This window comes from Ornithodoros turicata, chromosome 1, assembly GCF_037126465.1.
Source record: "Ornithodoros turicata isolate Travis chromosome 1, ASM3712646v1, whole genome shotgun sequence".
Lineage (NCBI taxonomy): Eukaryota > Metazoa > Arthropoda > Arachnida > Ixodida > Argasidae > Ornithodoros > Ornithodoros turicata.
In genome coordinates, this window is record NC_088201.1 from 94,227,712 (window position 1) to 94,250,621 (window position 22,910).

Consider the following 22,910-nt stretch of genomic DNA (forward strand, 5'->3'; position numbering starts at 1 on the left):
ATAAACGTTTCGCCCATAAATGAACGGGTCTATGAGTCCCCAAAGTTGATTGACGGAGGATCCTTCGCACCGATTCATGCGAGGTCCTCCAACTCGGCCAATTGGCTGCCAATAATGCGGCTCATTTCATAGAAAAATAAAACTCAACAGAGCCGAGTATGTAACCGAATCAGTTACGTAACCTGGGAGGAGTTCCGCGTGTTCAACCCCCTCCCCCCAAATCATACCCTTGGTAGCGAATTTGTGAAAGGCAAACGAGGAGGAATCATCTTCCCTCATTTAAGGGCCCCATAGAACGCCTCCCGAAATATTTTTCTGACTACGCCACTGAACAGAATGAAGAACAACTTAAACAAAAAAGCACTGGCAGTACTTACACGTAGATGAGAGTGCAGAAACCCACCAGGGCGCAAACCCACCACACACACTCCATATCAAACCTTGAGCGGAGCCGACAATCGCACTTCCTCCGTAAAACAGAAACACAACCACTAATGCTTCCTTCGCGTCTTCGCCTGAGGCGTCCGCACCGTCGCAGCTGCTATTATTGCTTCTCGTGCCTCTCCGTTTGTTACAAGCTCATGCGATAAAGGAATACGAACCTAGGGAACGTCGATGATAAGTACACGGATGTCTTTCTACGGAAAATATCTAGACCGTTCGAGTAAAATTGGTCCAAGGTTGACCCACGATATTGCGCGATGACTGCATAGTTGAGATGCTTCCATCGCTCGAGAGCAGACCGTTGATTAGCGAGCTCTCCCAGACGCCACGCCCATGCCACCACGTATAAGAGTTTCACGTGTATTGTGCAACAGCGAACAGGGTGTATTCCCGTGTACGCATGGTCAAAGAAGATTGTATTTGTTTTTCCACTTCTTAACGTATAAAAGCGGTGCTTTCAATAAGTTTTTTAATCAGTGCACTTACCTGCGAGGTGTGATAACAATGTGGGAAGAGGAGTTCGCCATACACCCATTAGAAATAGTGTTTTAAAACAGAGTACATCCCGTCAAATTGTGTTTTTTTATAGAATGTACCGTTTGAAATCGCCCTTTGTGTAGAGTACGCCTTTCAGAAACAAAGAAAGAAACTTAGCATTTTTAACTCCACTGAACAAATCCTGTTTTATACTGCTCATACAAAATAAGCGCTATTTTTCAAGGGACACTCCGACAAATCCGACGCAAACTGTAGACGTTAAACAAGGAAATAAACTTACAGACGCGGCTGTCAACGATATTTCGATAAATTTTATAAGCTCTGAAAAATGATGTTTCACCTTTTTTCCGGCTTACAGCTGCACCAAGTTTCCCCAGGCAAGTGTCGCGTGCATTAAAAAGCGCCTGGCATGTCTCCTGGCCCAGGAACTAAGGTGAGTTAATGTACAAGTGTGACCTCTTCAATCCAGACTTTGCGATGATTCACCCCAGTTCGCTTTGCATATTTATTGTACAATCTAAGGTAACACAGTATATTGCCTCAGATCAGCAATGTATATTCGGCAGGTGTTTGTACACGTTATTCGTAGGATTTTTGTATAGCCGTATTGTAAATAATATGTACACATTTTGCATTATTTCGTTTTTTATGTGTTTGGTAACCCTGTTAGCATTTGAAGTAATTTGTCTTCAGGAAGTCAACAAAAACACATCAACAGCAGCATATATTGTATATCAACTTGAGGTAAATAGAAATGCAAATAGAAATGCAGCGCATTCACACACAACAGGGGCTCAACAGAATATGAGAAGCTACGCAGTGGCCGCCTTTTCAAGAGCTGTCAATAGGCCGTCAACAGCTTTGGCAATAAACAGTTAATCCTTCAATAGAAAAATGAAACAATTCCGTTAAGGCAGTTCAAAAATATTTCAAGAGAATCTCAACGCCATTTTTTACAATCGTGGCCGCCGCCTAGCTATCTGACGTGTTCAGAGCGGTGGAGAGAAATATCAGAAAAAAAGAACTGTTCAAATGCCTGCTGTTCCTCCCTCAAGCAAAATTTCTGTCAGCTTTTAGCTTTGACTCAGTTATGACTCGGTTATGCACGACGGAGTTCGGAGATTTCTGTTCGTACTTTTTCCCTCAGATATCGCAAGCAATTGGCAAAGTAACGCGATACTTTTCTAGCCGTTACCTCATTACTTTTTCCGGCGAATAATTTGTAACGGTAAAAAATTACTTTTTCGTACAGGGTAACGGTAATCAATGACTTTTTTTTTTGTAACGTGTACAAGTTTGCATGAACTGCTTTAGGCTGTTGTAGGACTGCCGGACTCTTCGCCCCCCGCCTTTCTTTTTTTTCTTTCATTGAAGCCGCTGGACTCCTCGAAGAGCTCTAAACGGAACTCCGACCTGTCGTCGCTTCGCGTTCATCATAATACATCCTCTCATATTAACCTCTGTGAACTGGAGTAGGGTAATGTGGCTACCACGGGAAAACAACCCATGTCATCATCACTTATCCTTCATTAATTGTTTTGTTGTTCCTTAATGTTACTTTTGATGGCAGGTTCATGTCAGATTTTCTTGATATAGGCTCTTCTCACGTCGCATGCTAACTCGCTGCAATCCTGGCAGTTACTCCTGGATGTTCCTGGATAGGCAACACCGAGAGCGGACTCCAGTTTGCGGCCTGTCTTTCTGCCCATTTCTTCACGTATTTCGGAGTGTTTCCGCTGTTCATATGCCTCCACCGACTTTCTTCATGGCTTAAGCGGTGTGACGTGAGTGGCTTCAGATGATATATACTCATTTTCTTTTCTTTCTTCGACCACGTCGGGCTGGTGCACAAACGGCTCAACCTGTGAGCGTCATTCAAATGTGGGCGACATTGCTGCGTGCTGTGATTCAGCCACCTTTACTGTGAAGCGCTTGAAGCAGCTTCGGCACAGCTGGGCCATTTCTGTTACGCCTTCGGCTTGATCCGCTGGAACCACATTCTTTATGGCAGCTACGCTGATCTCCGAAGCAAAGCGAAAGTCCCTTGTCCCGAGCACTTTTTTCTTGTATATGAGGCGGTAGTCAGCGCAATACACACGGCCAGCGCTGTACAACGAAGAGGCCATTGAGGTAGGTGTGATGCCAGGACGACACAGTAGCTACAGTAATGCAGATGTCGTCACACACTCTGTGTAAGGGTACCCCTTGCACTTCTGCAGTCGAGGATGATGCGAAACTTCGCGCAAGGTGTCTTCCGGGAGTTAAGCCGATTAGGACTTTTCCCATGGTCGCAGCATGTCGAACCGAGAAACGTATTGGACAGCGGCGTTGGTCGGGCTGTTTCGGCACTGTTCACAAAAGGCACCATGAATTATCCTTGAGTGTGTGGGTAAGACACTACACAACGACACTTTCCTCAGTGCGATTTCCGCCGCCCGAAGTCATGGGGCCCTAGGAAAGGAAATGTTTAAAGAATGCTGGAAGTCACGGTAGTAGCTCATAAGCACCAAATGCTCATAACCTCCAAACGCTCATATGCACCGAAAAAAAGTTGGTGGTTTTGAGCGTTTGGTGAAAATGAGCAGGAGGGGAGAAGCTGTTCATAAGCACCAAACGTCCAGAACATCCGAATGCTCATATGCACCGAAAGGCGGGAGACCACAAAGGCCGGGTCTTCCTCACCCGCATTTGGATCAAGGTCATAGGGTGAGAAAGGTGGAATGAATGGCGACTACCAAGGCCGCTTAATGTGTCAGTTTCAAGTTTCTTAAAAGCTTGGTCCTGCTTGTATGTAGTCAGAACGAATTTTTATGGAAGTTTATTTCTATCTATCGTGAGTCAATGGGTGTTTGAACGCCGTAGTGTCTGCCCATTTGGTCGAACGCCGTTTGGTCAAATGACGTTTGATCGAAAGCCGTTTGTTTGAAGGGAGTTCAAAACTGCATGTACTGTGTCATTCGCACCTCCTTTTCTGTAACTTTTGACTCGAGCATACGGAGCTGGCAATCAGGGTACTCTGCTTTTTTTATTTGTATTATTATTATTTCTTTTCTTTTTTTGTTTTTGTTTTTTTTTTGCAGGGAGACCGCTGGTTACTTGCAGACGTTTGTAATTTACGAACCAGTCGGACTTTTTTTTATTGCGTGTTAGCGCCGCGAAGCAACTGTGGCTATGAGCGGCGTACAGATGTGGACAGACGGAGAGAGGACAGCAGGAAGGAGTGGGGGACAGGGGGATTAGTATGCGTCCTGGGCCGACTTCAGGGGGAACTGTGCCGACATTCGTCTGGAAAGTCTTCCTGTGTTTCTTCTGAGCACCCTTCTCATTGCTGGTGACATATTTAAAGGGAACGGTCTGAAACGGGATAGCCATACGTGCGCGAAAGCCGCCCGAAGTCTGTGGATGCTAAGAAGGAAATTTCGCCATGGCACAACGAAAGATATTAAATTAACAGCATATAAAACCTTAGTTCAACCTCGTTTAGTGTATGCATCTGCAATCGGGGTCACTACACATGCACGCTATCCGAAAAAATAGAGAAAGTACAAAGATCTGCTGCCCTGCTTATCTTGTCTAGGTTTCGAAAGACTTCTTCGGTTACATGTCTGTTGCAAGAACTAAATTTAGATTGACCTGCACATAGGCGAAAAGTAAATAAACTAAAACTGTTCTTTCTCCTATACAATGGTCAGTTGATTGTCAGAAACAATAATACATTGTTAAAATTTATCCACATTCAACACGAATAAATAATCGAAAAATGTCATTAATTTATTTTTATTTATTTGCCAAGAATGTTTAATACTTGAAATCAATTATTGTTTGATAAAGTGGGTTAGCATGACGAATGTGTTTACGAGCAAACGGGTTACACGCAGTTAAATGTTGCTTAGGCCAACGGCATTTAGAACTCCGGCGTTCAACACTCCAAGTGAACCAATAAAAAATCGATCAAACGACCGTTGCCGTTTCGATCTTCGATGAAATGTCCTTCGACCAAATCATATGTGGGCACAGTTCCTATAGAAGTCGACCAGGATGCACATTCCCCCAGGCCGTCAGTCGTGACGTTGCCCACCTCTGTGAGGCCAACAACGGCGAGACCTTTCATCGTCACCACAGTGAATTAAATTCGCCTACCTGAGGTAGAGTGTGGTTGACAAAACGTGTAAGAGAAAATGTGGCCGATGAACGGATATCAACATGGAACGCCGTCTACTCCATAGCGCCTTAAGCTACATAAACGAGTAAACACAAGGGAAAACGAGTAGTAAAAATAAACTGAAGAAATAACATTAAACTGAATATATGTTAGAGGTTCAACGATAAAACCCAGTGAGCTTGAACTAGCGGCGGAGGAAGGAGGATTGACGCTGCACAGCGTCGCAGTCAGGCACTGGCGTCATCGAATAGTTCTGTAGCATTCGACAGTTCCACAGTATAAAGTCTGCGTCGTGAAGCGTACATTAGAAGTAGTTTTGGCATGTGCTACAACGTGTCTGTTTTTGCATGTTCTTGCCTGTTTAGGTATTTTTTTTGGGTCTAAATATCTGTCTATTTTCATGGTTTTGGCACGTAAATTTCCGAGTTCCACTTATAAGAGGAAGTAATGTTGTTCTTGAATGCCTAAAACGGTGGGCAAACAGAAATGAGTTGAAAACTAATCATCCAAAGAACCAGCCAGTCATCTTCCAGACCGAAGGTAGAATAACTACAGAAGCGACAATGTGTAGAGCATGTTGGAGGGAGTTTCGTAAAAAAATAGTCCCGGAAAAGTTCGTCCCGGAAAAATTGGTCCCTGGTTGCATGGCGGAATAAATGGTCCCGCGCGGTTCCGTGCGCCCAAAAATACAGGAGCGTCGTTGTGGACATCTGATAAACCAAATCATAGCCAATCAAGTGCTATCATTCGCACTCCTCATTTGTTCGAAATTGGAAGACATGTTTTTTTAAATTAACATTAATCTTAATGAACAATAAATGCTGCACGCCATTTAATGAGGAACATAAAAGCGGTTCCATTTGATGCACCGCATGTATTGTACAAATTGTGTCTGTTCTTTCTGTTCCTCCCTTTATTTTGCGGAGTACAGACAACGCGACAAGGTCATGAAGCAGTTCTGCAATGTCTGCTACCTGCTCCTAAAGGTGAAAAATAAATAAATAAATAAATAAATAAAAAGGAAGAGTCGTCTTTCTGCAGAACGAAAATTCAAATCTCAGTTCTTTCTTATTCTCACTGATCAGGCCATATCTTCTGTTTTGTCCACCAACTCGTGGAGTGGTAAAAGTTTGTGGCATACCATCATCGCCGGTCGGGGCTCATGTAGATGAATACCATCGTCCTCTACAAGTTCTTTGGATTTCAATAAAACGCTAACAACTTGGGGCAGTGTAAATGGGAACTTGAACTGGAGAATCGCAGCAAAAATTTTGAAGTAAAAATGGTAGACATCGATGCCAGCGAACTTATAATGGAATATCCTTTTGTGTCATTGAGAAAAAGAGAGGACGCCAAACAAAGAGACGCCAAACAATTTTTAACGTACACATACAAGAAAGCCTCCAAGAGATATATCTGAATCCTTGCATTTGCGTCAGCATTCTATTTTCTGACCACACCAGCTACTGTCGCTGATGCTGAAAGAAGTCTCAGCACAATGAAACTGACCGATCAAGAATATCCTGCGCTCAATTAACCATAAGAGATGTCAGGCTTTCTGAGTTCGTAGTCAACCGAAAACATGATTATCATGTCTCTGGACTATGACGCATTGATTAGCCAACTTGCGCCAACAAGGCTCGAAAGAAGGGTTTTGCGCACATGTTCACTGCAGGCCTATGTATGCATAATAAACCCTATATAAAGGCTCCTATATAAATACCGTATTCCAGCTTCTGTACTGTAAGTGAACCCGGACAAATGTTCGGAGGGGACCACGCTTTTTGTTGCTACAGCCCTGGGAGCCGAGTGCCTTTCGAGCTAGAATCAAGTCTTTTGTCCTAGGCTCCCTCCATGTCTATGAAAATAAAGCTCAAATTGAAATCCATAAACGAGAAGGCTCTATTCGTTCTGGCTACATACAAGCAGGACCAAGCTGTTACATAAACTTCAAATTGGCACATTAAGCGGCCCTGGTAATCGCCATTCATTCCATTTTTCTCACCCTATGACCTTGTTCCAAATGCGGGAGAGGAAGAGCCGGCCTTTGTCTCGCCCGCCTTTCGGTGCATATGAGCATTCGGATGTTCTGGACGTTTGGTGAGCAGGTTCTCCCCTCCTGCTCATTTCCACCAACTTTTTTTCGGTGCATATGAGCGTTTGGAGGTTATGAGCATTTGGTGCATGAAGAGATCACCCTGAAATCAGCCTGAACAGATATACGTCATACAAAGATGTAAAGGCACTCTGTTCTTCACGGGCTCCCAGCACTTGCAATGCATGTGTTATCTACATTCAGCGATTACAACACTGTTATGAACATAAACGCCCAGAACGGCTTCAAACGATAACAATTTCTTTTCATGTGAAGACAGAAGGTGAAAGTCTCTTTGGAATTTCGATTTTGCAAGACGCGGGACACGGTGCCACCACTTGAATTCGCTCCGCGTATAGGGCCGGCAAAAAATTCCCAGTTCGCCTACCGATCAAGTCCGAATTCTGATTTTTCTTCTGTGTATAGTCTACGGGACTAACTACGACATAAAAAATTTCGATGAAGTTTTTGGTCAGATTTTTCAGATACAGGCTTCCGAAATTCGTCATTGTTCGGAGGTATGGTGCTACTTAAAGAGGTATCACTTACGTTCGTTATAGAGTAGATTAACAAATTATGTATAATTCGATAGCCCCATGAATGACAAATTAAACGGCATGAAGGTGAATCTTATCCGTTTTGTATATTGTCCGCAAAGCTGCTGTGAATATGGTACTTTTCGGCACTTTGAGTCAACTTTGATATTTTTTTCCAGATAAAACAAAAACCGACAAACCGACACAGCACTGCCAACGAAGGAGCCTATTGTGCCCTAAGTGGTCTAAAGCCAGATCAAGAAATGACTACAATGCGACAAGAAATAGCCTGGCAGGGAACGCTCAAACCCGTGCGCGACGACATCGTCTTGTGGGAGGCAGTTTTTTTCCTCCTCTGCTATTTCCCGAACCCCGCGCAGCGCAGAGAATTCCGAAAGCGTTTATTTCTCCTAACTCACTGATGGCTTCAACATATATTTTTTTCCTGTTCATTCGAGACATCAAGTGTACCGGAGTGTTGGATTTGCGGTGGAGGTAGCCAATTGTGTAACTGACAATAGAACAATGCATGCAGGATTTTCTCATGGAACAATGAGAACTCTGCTTTCTTTATTTCTGTACCCATGAGATTGCACCAATTTCTTGATTACCTGTAATCGAATGCTTTGCACTTGACTTCCCAGAAGACACTGCAGATGAAGGAGCATATTTCTTATTTCCCCTTATTTCTGCAGGAAATTGCGTTATATCACCTGTCGGCTATTCACAAGGAGGATATGGGGTGCTCTGAGAAAGTACAATAGAAAGTATTCTTCCTGCCTGCGTCGTGCATGCTATTAGGGATGCTTTTCCCATCAGTGTGCAGACTTGTAGAAATGTATATATTGATGTCTGCAAATTTTCATTTCTTGCTTGCTGCAAGTTTTTCTCATTTCTTTTTCTTTGCAGTCAAATTATAATTATTAGTTTGTTCCTGGAGGGTTCAGTAGCCTGGGGGCATATTTGTATTTGTAGGTTATACTCATGTCTTGTATATATGAGGAGTAAATCAGACAATTTTCATCAGTGTCATTCAGCTGAACTGTGTTCATAACTTTTAATATACTTCTTATTGACCAGGTTTCCAATTAATATTTGAACCGAATTTGGGATTTAACACTTAATTAACTCTATTTTGCTAAAAACAGTACTTATAACTGATTCATTATCATGTCACCAACTAACATTTGTAAAGAAGGACTTGAGGGCTGACCTCATGTATTAGCAACCCTTGATATGGGTTCAAAGTTAACCATGCAGCATTGGTGTGGGCAATAGTACTCCAAAATGGCTAAATAATTTATTGCGTAAGTTCTCTGTTACTGTAATTGAGATGTACTTTCGTAAAGTACTTTGACAGCCCTGCAAACTGGCTTCAGTATACACGACCAACGGATCGTAACCTTTAATTGAAATATAATACGAGGGGTGTTCAAGTCAAACCGGGACTTTCTGTCTCCTGAATGTACAAATGACTCCGGCTACTTCTTTTTCGTCACTTTCACACACGACAGGCCTCCGCATTCACCACGTGGTGGTCCAAAGTTTATGCAAAACAGAAGACACGTGCTGCACAAGATGGCCGACAACGAGGTGAGCGCGCACATCGAACAGTGAATTGTCATAAAGTTTCTCCAGAATGAAGGCGTAAAGTCATCTGAAATCTACAAAAGAAATGAGGCGCAGTATGGCCACGATACACTTAGCCGCAGCAAAGCGTTTGAGTGGTGCAAACGGTTCCGAGACGGCCGTACATCAGTGCAGGACGATCCCGGCCGGGGCTGCTCAGAGCCCAGTGTCAGAGTTCCTGAGAACATTCAACTTGTGCAGCGCCTGATCCTCAAGGACCGACGGATAACATGTCTCGAACTGGCTCGAAAGACGGACCCTTCTGTGGGAACGTTCAGGGCTGGGCAGTAATACTGATATTTTGTATTATAATACAAATACATAATACGTGACGGAAATGGGTATTATAATACAAATACATAATACTCTTGCGCAAATGTATTATAATACATAATACAAATGCATCTATGTATTACTTGAGTAATACTAGTAATACAATTAATACACAACACTATTACATGGGCGATCGGAACAGAAAAGGCCGAGAATTCGACCAGCTGTGATTTATTTCAGGCTGTTACACTTTAACAGTAGCATTTGTTCAAAGAGACTATCCTCTAGTGAGCGTCGGTTGGGTCGCAAAAGGAGGCTGGCGAAGGGGAAGAGTCTTTCAACGGGGGCCGATGAACACAAGTTAGTGTTGTACCGCAGGAAGACACGTTTTACGGAAGGATAGTCATGGAGCATGGATAGGTTGACCCGTTTGTCGTCCAAATACTTGAGTACTTCCAATTTTGCCTGGCACATCGACGATGCAGCTGTTGAAGTTTCCCCAGGAGAAGGCGTGAAATCGAAGAAGTCGTCAGCGCCGACGTACGCTGCCAACTGGGAATCGGCAGCAACTGTCCCAGTGTCTTCAATGGCTTTTAGAAGCAAATTTTCCAGGTCGCAGGGTGCACCGGGGGGTAGCCATCGCGCTTTGAAATATGGATGTGAAGCTGTTGCGATGAGTGCGTGCTCGTCGTTGAACGCGAGAATGTCCTCAAACCGTCGCTCCAAGCCATCCGCTACAGCACTGGCAATGCTGAAGAGGGTCTTGTCCCTTATACTGTCGCTGGCAGCTTTCAGTTTGGTTCTCACGGCCAACAGGGTGGGAAGGAGCTCTCCATAAAAGCTAGACTTGCTGCCTTGCAGGCGATCTAACGCTGCATGTTAAGAGAATAAAGATGTACCACACGAAAGAGTTTCACAGTTAGGCTCCCTGGACATCGATGGCATATTCAGGACTTACCGACAGATATTGGTTCCAGAACCTTGCAGTAGTCTTCCAAGAATGCCAATTCAATGTCGTTAAGTTGGGGCAGCTCCAGTGCGTCCGACAGAGCCGGCAGTTTCGCCTTGTGATGCAAGATGCGCTTCATGGCGTCGAAAAAGGAGTTCCACCTCGTTACGCAGGGAGTGATGAGCTGCTGCCCCAAGATGGCTTGCACAATTTCTGCTGATTTTGGACGCTTGGAGGCATTCCAGTATTTTGAGCATTTAGAGATGATTGCTGTGTGACACCGTTCACATGACGCGTTTTGAGATATGCCGCGTTTCGCATCGGTTGTTCCAATCAGGCTCAGCGTGTGGCATGCGCATCGAATATGCTTAGAAAGGACGGAACCAGAGTAGCCGATGGGGAGAAATTCGCAGTCTGCGTCGCACCCGTCATCTCTGTCGTCTTGCGCTCCGCACTCCTTAAATGCTTTCACAAAGTTGGAGCCGTTATCGGTAACTGTCCCCACTATTTTGTCCACCGAGAGCTTGAAGTCAAAACAAATGTCGCTCAAAATTTCAGTGACGCGGTCATAGGAGTGCTTACCAGCAAACCTCCTGCATGCCAGCGCTGCCGATCTGCGTTCCAAGATGTCACAGGCAATCTGCAGAGCAATGGATCATATCATTGTATGCTCGCGTCGATGTCAACAAGCAAGTGTATTAAGTACAAAAAAAGGGAGCGCCAGCGGGAAACTTACCCAATGCGCTGTGACGCCCATATAACTCTTTGTCGACGTCGACCAGATATCAGCAGTAAGACATATGTATTCCTGGCTTTCCATACTATCTCTTGTCTGACGGAACATTTCACCGTGAGCGGCATCGATGCGCCTGCCCAGGGTTCTCCGGGACATAACGAAAAGTTGCGGGCAAATGCCTGCATTAAGAAACGAAATATTGTAAGTCCACCGGCTAAAACAAGCATACGCCATTGTACCTTCCACAAATGCACAAAACTCCTCTTGTTCGACGAAGCTTAGTGGATGCAGGCCTTTCACGACAAGGTTGAGGAGCAGCTTGTCAAACTTCTCTGTTGATATTTGGGATGTCATCCGCGTACATTCCGTCAAGCGCATCTGCTTATGCACGGTGGCCTCGCTGGATTCATTGTGAGCCCGTTTTCGTAGTGAAGGCATCTCCTTCATGCTTTCTTCGTACTCAAGGTGTGCAGAAGGATGAACCCTCTGAAATGTTAAAAAAATAAATAAATAAAATAAAGAACGGATGTCCTGCAAGAATGTTCTACAGATCCCGATCACACGCACGTCAGTTTAAGCTGCAGCAGAATGACGCGTCATCATTATTAGGGTGATGTTGGTTATGTCCTCCCTTTTTCACACAACATAAATAAAGACGATAGAGACTCACCTTTAGATGAACTTTCAAGTTTGAGGTAGACTGCTTCCATGCGCTGATCACTTTCGAACAGAATACACATTTTGCCTTCAGTGTGGTACAGTCTTCATGTGGTTCGGCCTGAACCACAAAAAAAAAACGGCCGTCCAAAATTGTGCGGCTGTCCTTGTTGAGAACCCCGTACAGTTATGTATAGGGGTCAGCGTGGCCGCATACCAGGCGCTTTTGTTTGTCACCAATGGGAGATGGACTTCTTGGAAGGAAGATTACCGACCAGCCGCACGTGTGGCGCTCTTGTTGCAAAAAGCTCCACGAAAAAGTATTACAACTTCGCCAGTAATATAATACATGTAATACCTCAATTTTGTGTATTATAATACAGACACAAATACATTTATAGAATCATTATTATAATACATAATACAGATACTCAAAGTATTACAGTAATAGTATTATAATAGAAAGTATTACTATTACTGCCCAACCCTGGGAACGTTGAACACTATCATTCATGAACACCTCCAGTTTCGGAAAGTTAGTGCCCGTTGGGGCGCGAGGCAGCTCTCCGTGTTTGACCGGCAGAGAAGACTGGAAATCTCCCAAAAGCTAAGGTACCGTTTCGACACCGAAGGCCAGCCGTTCCGTGGTCGGATAATCACGTGCGATGAAACGTGGGTGCACCATTTCACTCCTGAGTCTAAACGCGCATCAAAACAGTGGAAGCATCGGGGCTCGCCGGCTCCCAAGAAGTTCCGAAGCACCCCGTCTGCGGGTGAGGTCACGGCCACGATTTTCTGGGAGAAGGCTGACGTTGTTCATGTTGATTTTCTGCCCAGTGGCACCACCATCAATAGTGCATATTACTGCCAGGTTCTCAGGGATGTGCATAAGGCGCTGAAGCAAAAGCGGCCGGACCTCATCACCAAAGGAGTCCAGCTCCTACAGGACAATGCACGTCCGCATGCCCGCGCATCACGCGACACGCACCTTACAGTCCGGACCTCGCCCTCAGCGATTTCCAGCTCTTCGGGCCACTGAAGGCGTTCCTTGGGGGCCGCCACTTCAGCTGCGACGACGAGGTCAAGAATGCGATCCGATCATGGCTGCTACGCGCCGGTAACGATTTCTACGCTGCTGGCACCCAAGCCCTCGTGAAACGCTGGGAGAAGTGCATTAGTGAAGCTGGAGATTACGTTGAAATATAAAACTAATTTCTCGCATGTAAGTTCATTTTACTTTTGCGAAAAATAAAAAGTCCCGGTTTGACTTGAACACCCCTTATAAGAGCAGAAGCAACATTTTGTCAGAACTCAAACTATATCTTTCTTTTTTTATTGTCCAGGGATTTAGGAAACAGAGTAGGACTTCCTGCCCTCTGATGTTTTGAGGTACTTTATAGAGTTGCAAAACGTGCAACAAAATAAACAAGAGAAGTATAAACAGTTTTGTCTTTCCCTTTTGAATTTAACAAGCAAGTTATATTTTACCATTTGTGCACTTTTGTATTCGCTGTTGATGAGAAGATTACAGGAACAATAATGTTACAGATGGATCCAACTGCAGATAGATACCTGTCATCTTGATGAAGATGATAACTTTTCTTCACGTGTGCTACGTGAGACAAAAGAAATGTACAATGAAGGTTGTACAAAAACAGGAAATGCCCGTCAACTAAAATTTTACATATCTGGATGTTACCACATCGTGTAGTTTCCATCCAAAAGTAGGACTAAGCAAGATTGTTTGGTTGTTGTTGGTAGGTTATTGATGTGCTATACCGTTATAGCACATCAATATAGATGAGGGGCGAACACAGTAGACAGCGTGATGGCTGCAAACTCTCAACTGAAGTGAACATTTATTCAACACAACAAGGAACCTAAAGCATGAGTAGAAAAAGGCAGTGCCCATGCAACGCATGGAGAACCACATTAATCTATGAGAAGGTAGGATTGAGAGAGCAATAAAGAGAAATGACCGTTGTGTCCGAGATAGGGGAACTCTGCAAATTTAGGACAAATATGATGTAGCCTTGTGTGGCTCACTGCAGCTGTGACACGCTTTGAACAATTCCAGTACGGGGGCTTCGAATACAATGTTTCAGTGGGCATTCAAGTGTAGAGGATGCATCTCTAGAAAATTAATTAACGTTCCCTAGTCATAACTGCACCTCAACAGGAAGTAGTCCTCTACCCTTCAAGGAAGCTAGTAGTTCTCATCGGTTTCTTCTCCTGCTGTTGGTGTCATACTAATGTTCTGCACCTGCCCAAAGACGCCAAAAATGTCACGAAGTCTGCAACAGGTAACAGATTTAGTGATTCTATCTATGTACTTTGCATACATGCTTTCAGCTATTTCTGTCAGGTCAACTTGAGTGCCTGGATCACACACACACGAAGCAGTCTATAGCGCCACTTCAACACTGGAAGGCCCCTAAAATTAAATTTGTTGATGTTGACAATGTTCAGTAGGGGACAAATAGGATAACATAAGTTAAATGGAATCGCTATATTATAATTTATACATGTGTGACACCTGTACATACCTAAGACGTTGTGTTGAACTCGTCACCTCGGTGAAGCAAAATCACTGGTTGGTGAACAGCAGTTTGCTTCGGATGTCTTCACAATTTGCCTTCTACGTCATCTTCGCACTCATCGGCAGCAAAATTAGCTCAGCACACACGACACGACTGTTGTATCTAATAGCCGAGTGCTTCGAACCATATTCGTTTTCGCGCACTTTCCTGTGGAATCTTGTGGTAGAAAACGCCCGAAGTCGAAGATGAACGAAGATGATTTTTGCATCCCAGAACACCAAAACTACACCAGGCATATGTAGCTCTCTAATACGTGACACAGCAGCCACAGACATGTCATTCACTTCCATTTTCTGCTTCGCGCGACCAACATGACCACCCACGACGTAGACAATAAACGCGATAAGGTTAAGGTTCAGGTTCGCCTAATCCCTTTTACAACAGGGCAGACATCCACAAAAAGGAGTCACAGGCGAGTCTCCAAGCTCTCATAAGAGGAGCGAGCAATCTGAGTCAATGCTGGGGGATTCGTCTTGCGGAGGCGCCATTGATGGCTCTGGCTTGGGTTGGCCGTCCGCTGTGTTTGGCCGGTTCCGGTTTCGAGATGGGGTCTGCAGGCCGTCTCATGGAGCGCCCTTGATTTGATTTTGGAGTTCTTTGCCCACTTGAGGAGGACTTTCTTCCTGTCGTTGATCTGGGGTTTCGAGCTGTGCGATGCCTCGAAGCCCAACATGATGGCGATAGGGACAGGTGTCACAGGGACTGTAACACAGACGGCCTTGCAGATGGCGCGGCGGATCGTAGCTTGTAGCGGCGAAGTAACTGAATGCTTTATTAACACTTCATTAATGTAGAAATTATGGAAGTGAGAGTCATTTTTAAAATGGCGTCTAGCTGTAAGATAATGTGCGTCAGCTTTGTTCTCTACGAAATTAACTCTCACGTGGTAAAGGTTGTCCAATCCCTGGGAGCCCTGAACCCGAAACCCAAGTTGCTCTTTTTCGCCGTTCGTTGGCAGCACCGTCCATGTTCCTGTAATCTTCAAAATATTTATGCGTGAAAAATATGCCGAATTGAGAAGTAATGCTTTCTGTGTGTTATCAAACAATGATGTTGTGCACGATAGTGGGCAAAAATATAGGGGTTATTTTTCACTTTACAGTCCCTTTAAAAGTAATGAATGTAAGATATATGTAATTAAGAGAAAGATTAAATGAGATTAAAGAATACCGAAGGTGACGGCAGGTCATACCGGAGGCAATTAAAGGTAATTAACGTCAATTAAATGGGAAATGAGAGTAATTTAGGCAAGTAAACGTAATTATAGCTAATTAGCAGAATTCAGGATCACCTCCGTAACCTGTGGTTACCTAAGGTAATTACAGGGAATAAAGGGTAATTACAAGGAAACTGGAAGTAATTGAAGCTAACTAAAGGTTTATTAAATGGACATACATATAATAATTGAAAGTGTCAAGCCGGAAATCAGGCATTGACCCGAGGTGGACAATTAGAAATCAGCTTAGAGCGGAAGTGGATAACCTGAAGTCGAGTTCGACCGGAAATGCATACCTGAAGTCAAGTAGAGATGGGATGTGTACAACCGGAAGTCGGGTTTAGACTGGACGTGGACAACAGGAAGTTGGGTTTAAACCGGAAGTCAAGTATGGGCCAGAAAAGGCGGTTAATGCGAACGCATTTCTCTCGCATTTTACCTCCCCATTCGCCAGTGAATTTCTCAATTAACGCCGTGAAGAGTCTTTCTCGCACGGATCTTGCGCCTGGAACCTATCCGTGGAATGTAATAATATAATAATATATTTATTTCCACAAACGTGGCGGAGCCAGAGACAAAAAGCTCTATCAGAGCTTGTCAAAGGCCTCTGGCACCTAGTGCCGGAGCACATCATACAGTATACTCAACATACACAAATTAAAGCATTCAAGCAATAGAATACATACACTGATTAGCACTCAAGCGGTAGATTACATACACGATATTCACAACCAAAGCAAGTTAACAAGTTATCAAATCACTCAAGCAATCAATAACCCAGATAAAGTAGTATCACTGTTTTTCGAACTAAATATGACCGCATACCAGTAACCAATGATGTTAAAAAAATTGTGATTTAAGATGATCATTTGATGGGAGTTGAGAATTGACAAAGAGACCGAGCTCATTCAATAATCGGGGCAGCCGGAAAGATATGCTTTGCTCACCATACGAGGTTCGATTTCTCGGACAGTGCCACACAGCATCTAGCCTGGTTCTATAGCTCTTAGTCTATGTGCGTAGTTGCGCCATATCCAGAAGTTCTATATTATTCTGCATGATCATTGTTCTGTATGCACATAGGCACCTATATTTGTAGAAGTTAGTTGCTCTCATTATGCCATAGCGTTGAAAAAGTGGTCTGGTGGATTGGTAACCATCAAGGTTGGCAATAGAACGAATGAACTTATTTTGGATTACCTGTACAGAGTTAATGTTTGATAAACTTGTCGTACCCAAACTAGGTGGAATAATTGAGCAGAGATAAGAAGAGTGTGTTGTACAGCATTACTTTTATGTGACAAGGCAAATCATATCTAAATCTATATATTCTTCCCGCGGCGTTTGCAAGCTTGGCACAGACATAGTTAATGTGAGCGTCCCATGATAAGTGTTCTTGAAAGTAAACTCCCAAGAATTTAGTTTTGTTTACGATTTCAACATCCGACGCTCCCATTCTCAGAACCATGTCGGTACCAACAACTTTGTTTTTTGCCCTAAATATAATTGCTTTTGTTTTTGAAGGGTTTAAACGAAGAGAGTTTTCTTGTGCCCAAAGATTTATATTTTGGAGTGCAGTGTTTCCTTTTTGTATTAAACGCTCTAATTCTTTCTCTGCGATTAGTACAGCGGTGTCATCTGCGTACAGAACGAAATCAGCGTCAGCTTTTATTGTGACTAGGTCGTTGATATATAAGTTAAAAAGAAGTGGCCCAAGGATACTTCCCTGGGGCACTCCGACAGTGACGTCCAGAGGTTTAGATACGTCGCTTCCTAGCACTACTTTCTGGCACCGCTCACTGAGGTAGGATGTGATTAGTTTCAGCGGTCGACCGCGCACACCATATCGCTGTAACTTTGATAGAAGTTTATCATGCTGTATAAGATCCAAAGCCTTCGAGTAACTAGGAAAATTGCTAGTGTAAGCAATTTCTTTTCAATATTATTAATGATCTTTTCTTTTGCATAAAGGAGTGCATGTTCCGTAGAGCGACCTGCCCTGAAACCACAATGTTCATTTGCAATGCAGTTATGCCCTTTGTAAGAAAAGATGACAATCTTCTATATATTAACTTTTCGAGCACTTTTGAGAACACGGGCAGGATGGAAATAGGTCTGTAGTTCGCGTGTACATTCCTATCTCCTGAGTTGTACAGCACAACCACCTTTCCAATAACTACATTTTCCTTGGGAAGATACCGCTGCAGAGGGACCTATTGTAAATATGTCAGACACGGGGCAATTAAGGTCAATTACGTACTTTACCGGACCAATCGATACACCATTAATATCAACACTTCTAGTGTTTTTCAAGCCTTCAAATAGGGCGATTACCAGAGCTAGGCCTAACTGCCGATAACCACACCCTGATCCGCAACCACCTGCAGCAGCGCCAGCGCCGCCTGAACTTTTGTTCCGTTAACAACCTCATAAACAGAAAATAAACGAAAGCCTTCCTCTTCGCAGTCCTGTCGTCTGCTACTTTCTCCCTCCCCTCAACCATCTCGTGACAATGTGAATAATGGGCACGCGTCGTGGTCAACCTCCATCCGAACCGTTCGACTGTTCTTCACAGGCGGAAAGATCACGTGATCGATTTAAACCCGACGTCACTAAACCGATGGATTATGGTGAATACGGGTAGTAATGTTTTTGTTATTTCAATTAACACCGTAAAGAGTCTTCGTCGCACGGATCTTGCGCCTGGAACTTATCCGTGGAATCTAGGAGCGTAATCGAAAAGCACGTAACCGGAACACGAAAATGTTAACGAGCACCTAAACGCAACGTTCCTCGTGAAGGTTGCTAAGGACAGCGATCCGATATCGACTCCGCGACAACAGCAGTTTGACGCAGTTTTCTTTGAAGAGCGACAACGAGACGTTGACCGCCGCTAATAGTGGACATTCTTGCACGATGTTTCTTTGTTTGTTTGAGCATTGTAGTCTAACGCTATGCGCGGCGCGTTGACGACGTCTGGTGCACTTGCACATGCGCGCGCTTGTTCAAGTGGAACGAAGATTTTGTTGAAAGGTGGCGATTACGTACGTCAAAGGGTACATTTTGCTGTTTATTTTTTTGCCATCACCTACTGAACCGGCCAACTATAAAACCGGGGGGAGGGGGGCAAGTTTGGAAAGCAGACAGTGTTTCCGCGTTGCTGGCAACGAACGCTAAAGTACCAACATGAAGGCTGCTGTGAGCATTTGCTGGACACTATGGGATACTTGCGCTCGGCAACCACGACGACAACAGACTCGGTTATTTTCTTCAGTGAGATAATTAGTTTGGAGACGAGCATATTTCCTCGTTATTCGTTGTAGTCTTAGGAGACTTCGGGGCAGCCATTAACCTGCTAACAACTTTGGTCATGTGGGTTGTGGCATTTTCTGTACACGCCACGTGGTCGTCGACGTCTGGTCAAGAACGCGCCCCGGAAGCGATATTTCATATGCACCGACGGTGGAAACTTCTTTATTGCGCTCTGCACGCTCGGAAAGCAAGGTTTAACATCAACTGCGGAAGATATCAGGTCCAAGCTATAGTTCAACCATAACATCAGCCTAATGGCGTCGTTTGCGTGGTTCGAAGATGCAACCTACCAATTAGCACGTTAACCACTAAGCCCACTGAGGTCGTCGCTCTATTTGCTTCCCATACACTCTTAAAAATGAAGTTCAGCGCATAGCACGCTCCTAGCCAACCATCATCTGGAATGATATCGTTATCTGCCCTGATTTGTTGAGAACGGGAGGCGTACGCCTTTTTGTGACACTTACGCTGTTCATAATTGTCACAGAAAAGGCGTACGCCTCCCGATTTCAACAAATCAGGGCGTACAACGATATCATTCGAGATTATGGTTGGCTATGAGCGTGCTACGCGGTGAAGTTCATTTCTAAGACTACAACAACAACGGAAGCAATAATTCCATAGGTATTACTGTTGTTAAACAACACCAATGCGTAAAGTAATACGTAGCAGACTTTGATGGTCGTGGAATAGCTGCAGCGTCGTTACGAGGGGTCGGCGACACTTGCTTGAATTCAAGTGGAGTGCAAGCACCATTCGCATAGTACTTTGCTCTGACAGCCTTCACAATAAATATCTAAGAAATAAAAATAGCCCCTCAAGTGGCTACTTGGATTCTGAGTGTGGAGCACGCAGGGAAGATATCCAGTATGGTCACTCAGTTTTCTGTGTGACACTGGAACCTGAATTTCGGTATTCTACATTTGGTAAAAGAACTGCTTTTCTCTTACTTTGGTAGCTGTGCACCCTCGTCGCTCTTCTGGTTGTCACAATGGCCACCGCTGGCTACCGCGGGGGCTACGGTCATGGCTACGGACATCACGGAGGCTACAGCTCCGCCCTCAGTTAGATCTGGGACAACCAAAGAGCTCACTACGGCCATGGCGGATACGGCCACGGTGGCTATGGTCACGGGTACGGCGGATACGCCCACGGGTACGGAGGCTACGGTTATGGACACGGGCACGGCGGTTACGGCCATGGCTTCTACGGCTAAACTGCACAGGTGTGCGTCAGCGTGAAGCGCACTCAATGCGCTTTCATGAAATTTTGTTGAATGTAGCTTTACATAACGTATATACACGACGTATACGGGTGCGATACGCGTGTATACTGTAGGATATGACCGCGTCACATAGCCGTATGTGTCAAATTCTTTTTTCATCCCATTATATGATATACTATCGACCTTGAACTCCTTGTGAACGCGAACATTTCAACTTCAGAATGCCTTTGAATTATCTTTCTTGAATAGCTACTGCTACCACTTGCTTACATTTGCAGGTTTGGGTGAAGCACAACGTGCAAGGAACGGTGATATTTATTAAAAAAAACAATAAAGAATCTATCAACCAAATGGTGTCAATCTTGTGCATCGTCCTTCCAGTATCGTACTTTGCCCCAGGAGCGCTCTTTCTCATTTGACCTTAAATTCAAAGGAACTCCTTTTCATTTAAGGAGTCCTTCTCATTTTCCTTCTTCTTCCCAGAATTCCTCTCATTTTCGTCCTCACAGTTAAAGACAAGGGAGACCGCGTGTTTCTTACGAAGCGACAACAACTACCTTTGGATCTGCCGTCTTTTCGAGGATCAGTTCCTCGCGCCACATTTGTTTGATCCTTTTTCGAAAAACGGCAAAGGCATCAGTGCACTGCAGAAAGAGGTGTCGTCAATGCGGCGAACTTCTTCTATAAAATAAAGTCCATTAGACAAAATTAATAAGGACAATGTTACTTGGTACTTGATACTTTACCAAGTGCGATGCCAAGGCAGAAACTGAAAAAAAAAAAAAAGAGAGTCGTTCCCTATTTTATAAAATTTTGTCCCAAGTTGGCACAGACACCTTGTACATGAATTCAACACCAGATGAGGCAAAAACGAGCGACACAACACAACACACGTTTTGTCTCGCGTGCTCTTTTGTCATTCATGGACTTCCACAAACATGTACCCTATTTCCACACTAAAGCACGTGTCACACTAGACCGACTTTTATCAACCGACTGCCGACCTCAACACGACACCGACGGCCGACGACGACTGCAACCATCGGTCGGCACGAATTCGGCCGCCTTCAAAGTCACACTAGGACAACAACGATAGCCGATACAAACAACTCAAAACGTCGGCCTAGTGTGATTGTCAACACCGATAAATCTGCCAACAAACTCGGGGAAAACACGAGTCGGCCGACTGTTGTGACAGGTTTGGGGTCTGGCCGATTTTCTTCGCCGACATGAAGAACTGCTGCGAGATTTCTACAGTTTTTCGAAGTTTCATGAAATGAAATGAATAAAACGAGCTCTGAAAACGCTCAGTGTACGGATCCAAGCGCAACTCTGTCAAGATGCAGCGTGTGAAAAATGTTGTACAAAACAACCGAGGCGAAAGTCTCCCCTTGAAAATGCAATGCGCATGTGAAGGCTCGCACCGATGCCTAGGTTCACGATGAGAGGAAGTACACGGGACACAGAAATAGATAAAACACATATTAATATGCAAGGGCTGAAGTGGTCTCACTCAGTATTGTGCCGATCTCCCTGCGGATCTTCTCTGTGATGAGTCCGTGTTGGTCTACAGGTCCCTGCTTCCGCGGCAGCCATCGCGCAAAAAAAAAACAAAAAAAAAAACAACGCGTACAATTGGACCTACAACAACTGCACCTACTGTGAACAACAAACCTGTGACCAACTAATGTGACCAACAAAGCTATTATGGTGAAAGCTATTAACTGAAAGCTATTATGGTGAACTGTATGTTGTGAACCGAAGTTGACCACCAGATGATACAGTCACCGAACTTTGCACTGAACGTTATATCATCGCTGTGTGTCTTGTTGGTGTATTCCGTTTGTTCGAGTTTTCTCTTCTATCTTATCTTTTTTTGTCTCTCTGTGGCAACTTGCCGCCCGTCTCGGCAAGCAGACCGCCCCTCTCTTTCTCTTTTTTTCTCTTTCTTTCGATAAACGATACCCCCCTCCCCCCAATATGAAGGCTCGCACTGATGCGTGGGTGCACGCTGAGAGGAAGTACACATGACACAAAAATAGATAAAACACATATTTAATACGTAAGTGCTGAAGTGGACTCACTCAATATTGCGCCGATATCGTTGCAGATATTCTCTGTGATGAGTCCGCTTTGGTCTACGGGTACCTGCTTCCGCGGCAGTCAAAAAAAGAAAAGAAAAAGCCCGCTTACACACAATAAATTGCGTATGCGCGATTGCTGTGCTCACGACTGGGCTTGGCTGCGACCACTGATCTCTATGTATAAAGGCTGGATCGCGCATAGGAGAGGGGCTCGTGGGAGAGAGGTACGACAACCGGCTGCCATGTTATAGGGCCCAATGGCGCCGGCTGCTCCCATAGGAAACAATGGGAAGCGATTCGATTAGGAGCATCTGTTACTCTTTAAACGCTCCTCACTGTTGATTAGCACGCATCTTTCTTAGAAATCAGGGTGCTGGTGTATACCTACCGTGCTTCGGCAGTATGTCTGTAGTTTTCATGGTAATTACGTTCTTTTTGTTCTCCGCTTCCTGTACTCCGAATATGGTGTCGTTAGTTACGCGCACGGGAAGCAT

General features: G+C 44.4%; 2 protein-coding genes and 1 long non-coding RNA gene across 3 annotated transcripts in view; 1 reads left to right on the plus strand and 2 right to left on the minus strand.

Annotated features, from left to right (window-relative positions):
- The window catches only part of LOC135378474 (cytochrome P450 3A13-like), a 115,291-nt gene extending 114,549 nt beyond the window's left edge, over window positions 1-742 (minus strand). Inside the window, exon 1 of the mRNA XM_064611531.1 lies at window positions 378-742. Coding sequence (XP_064467601.1) covers window positions 378-433 — 56 coding nt within the window. The 5' untranslated portion in view covers window positions 434-742. The remainder of the gene's footprint in view (window positions 1-377) is intronic.
- A 486-nt stretch (window positions 743-1,228) lies between these two features.
- LOC135378479 (uncharacterized) lies at window positions 1,229-8,775 on the plus strand. The gene is made up of 3 exons (XR_010418408.1): window positions 1,229-1,375; window positions 2,539-2,726; window positions 7,915-8,775. It is a non-coding gene; the product is annotated as an uncharacterized LOC135378479 (long non-coding RNA).
- A 1,093-nt stretch (window positions 8,776-9,868) lies between these two features.
- LOC135379046 (uncharacterized) lies at window positions 9,869-20,134 on the minus strand. Its single transcript, XM_064612301.1, has 7 exons — window positions 20,074-20,134; window positions 12,973-13,046; window positions 11,993-12,100; window positions 11,562-11,808; window positions 11,323-11,501; window positions 10,596-11,226; window positions 9,869-10,509 (listed from the first exon to the last, which is right to left on the minus strand). The coding sequence occupies exons 1-7, from the start codon at window positions 20,132-20,134 to the stop codon at window positions 9,869-9,871; spliced, it is 1,941 nt and encodes a 646-aa protein (XP_064468371.1).
- Window positions 20,135-22,910: the final 2,776 nt, after the last annotated feature.

Coding starts and splice junctions, on each gene's coding strand:
- LOC135379046 (XM_064612301.1), bottom strand. CDS start 20,134: ATGACCGTAGCCCCCGCGGTAGCCAGCGGTGGCCATTGTGACAACCAG. Junction 12,101..12,972: donor CTGAGGGCGAGGTCCGGACT/GTAAGGTGCGTG, acceptor TTTGTGGTTCAG/GCCGAACCACATGAAGACTG. Junction 11,502..11,561: donor GTTTTGTGCATTTGTGGAAG/GTACAATGGCGT, acceptor TTCTTAATGCAG/GCATTTGCCCGCAACTTTTC.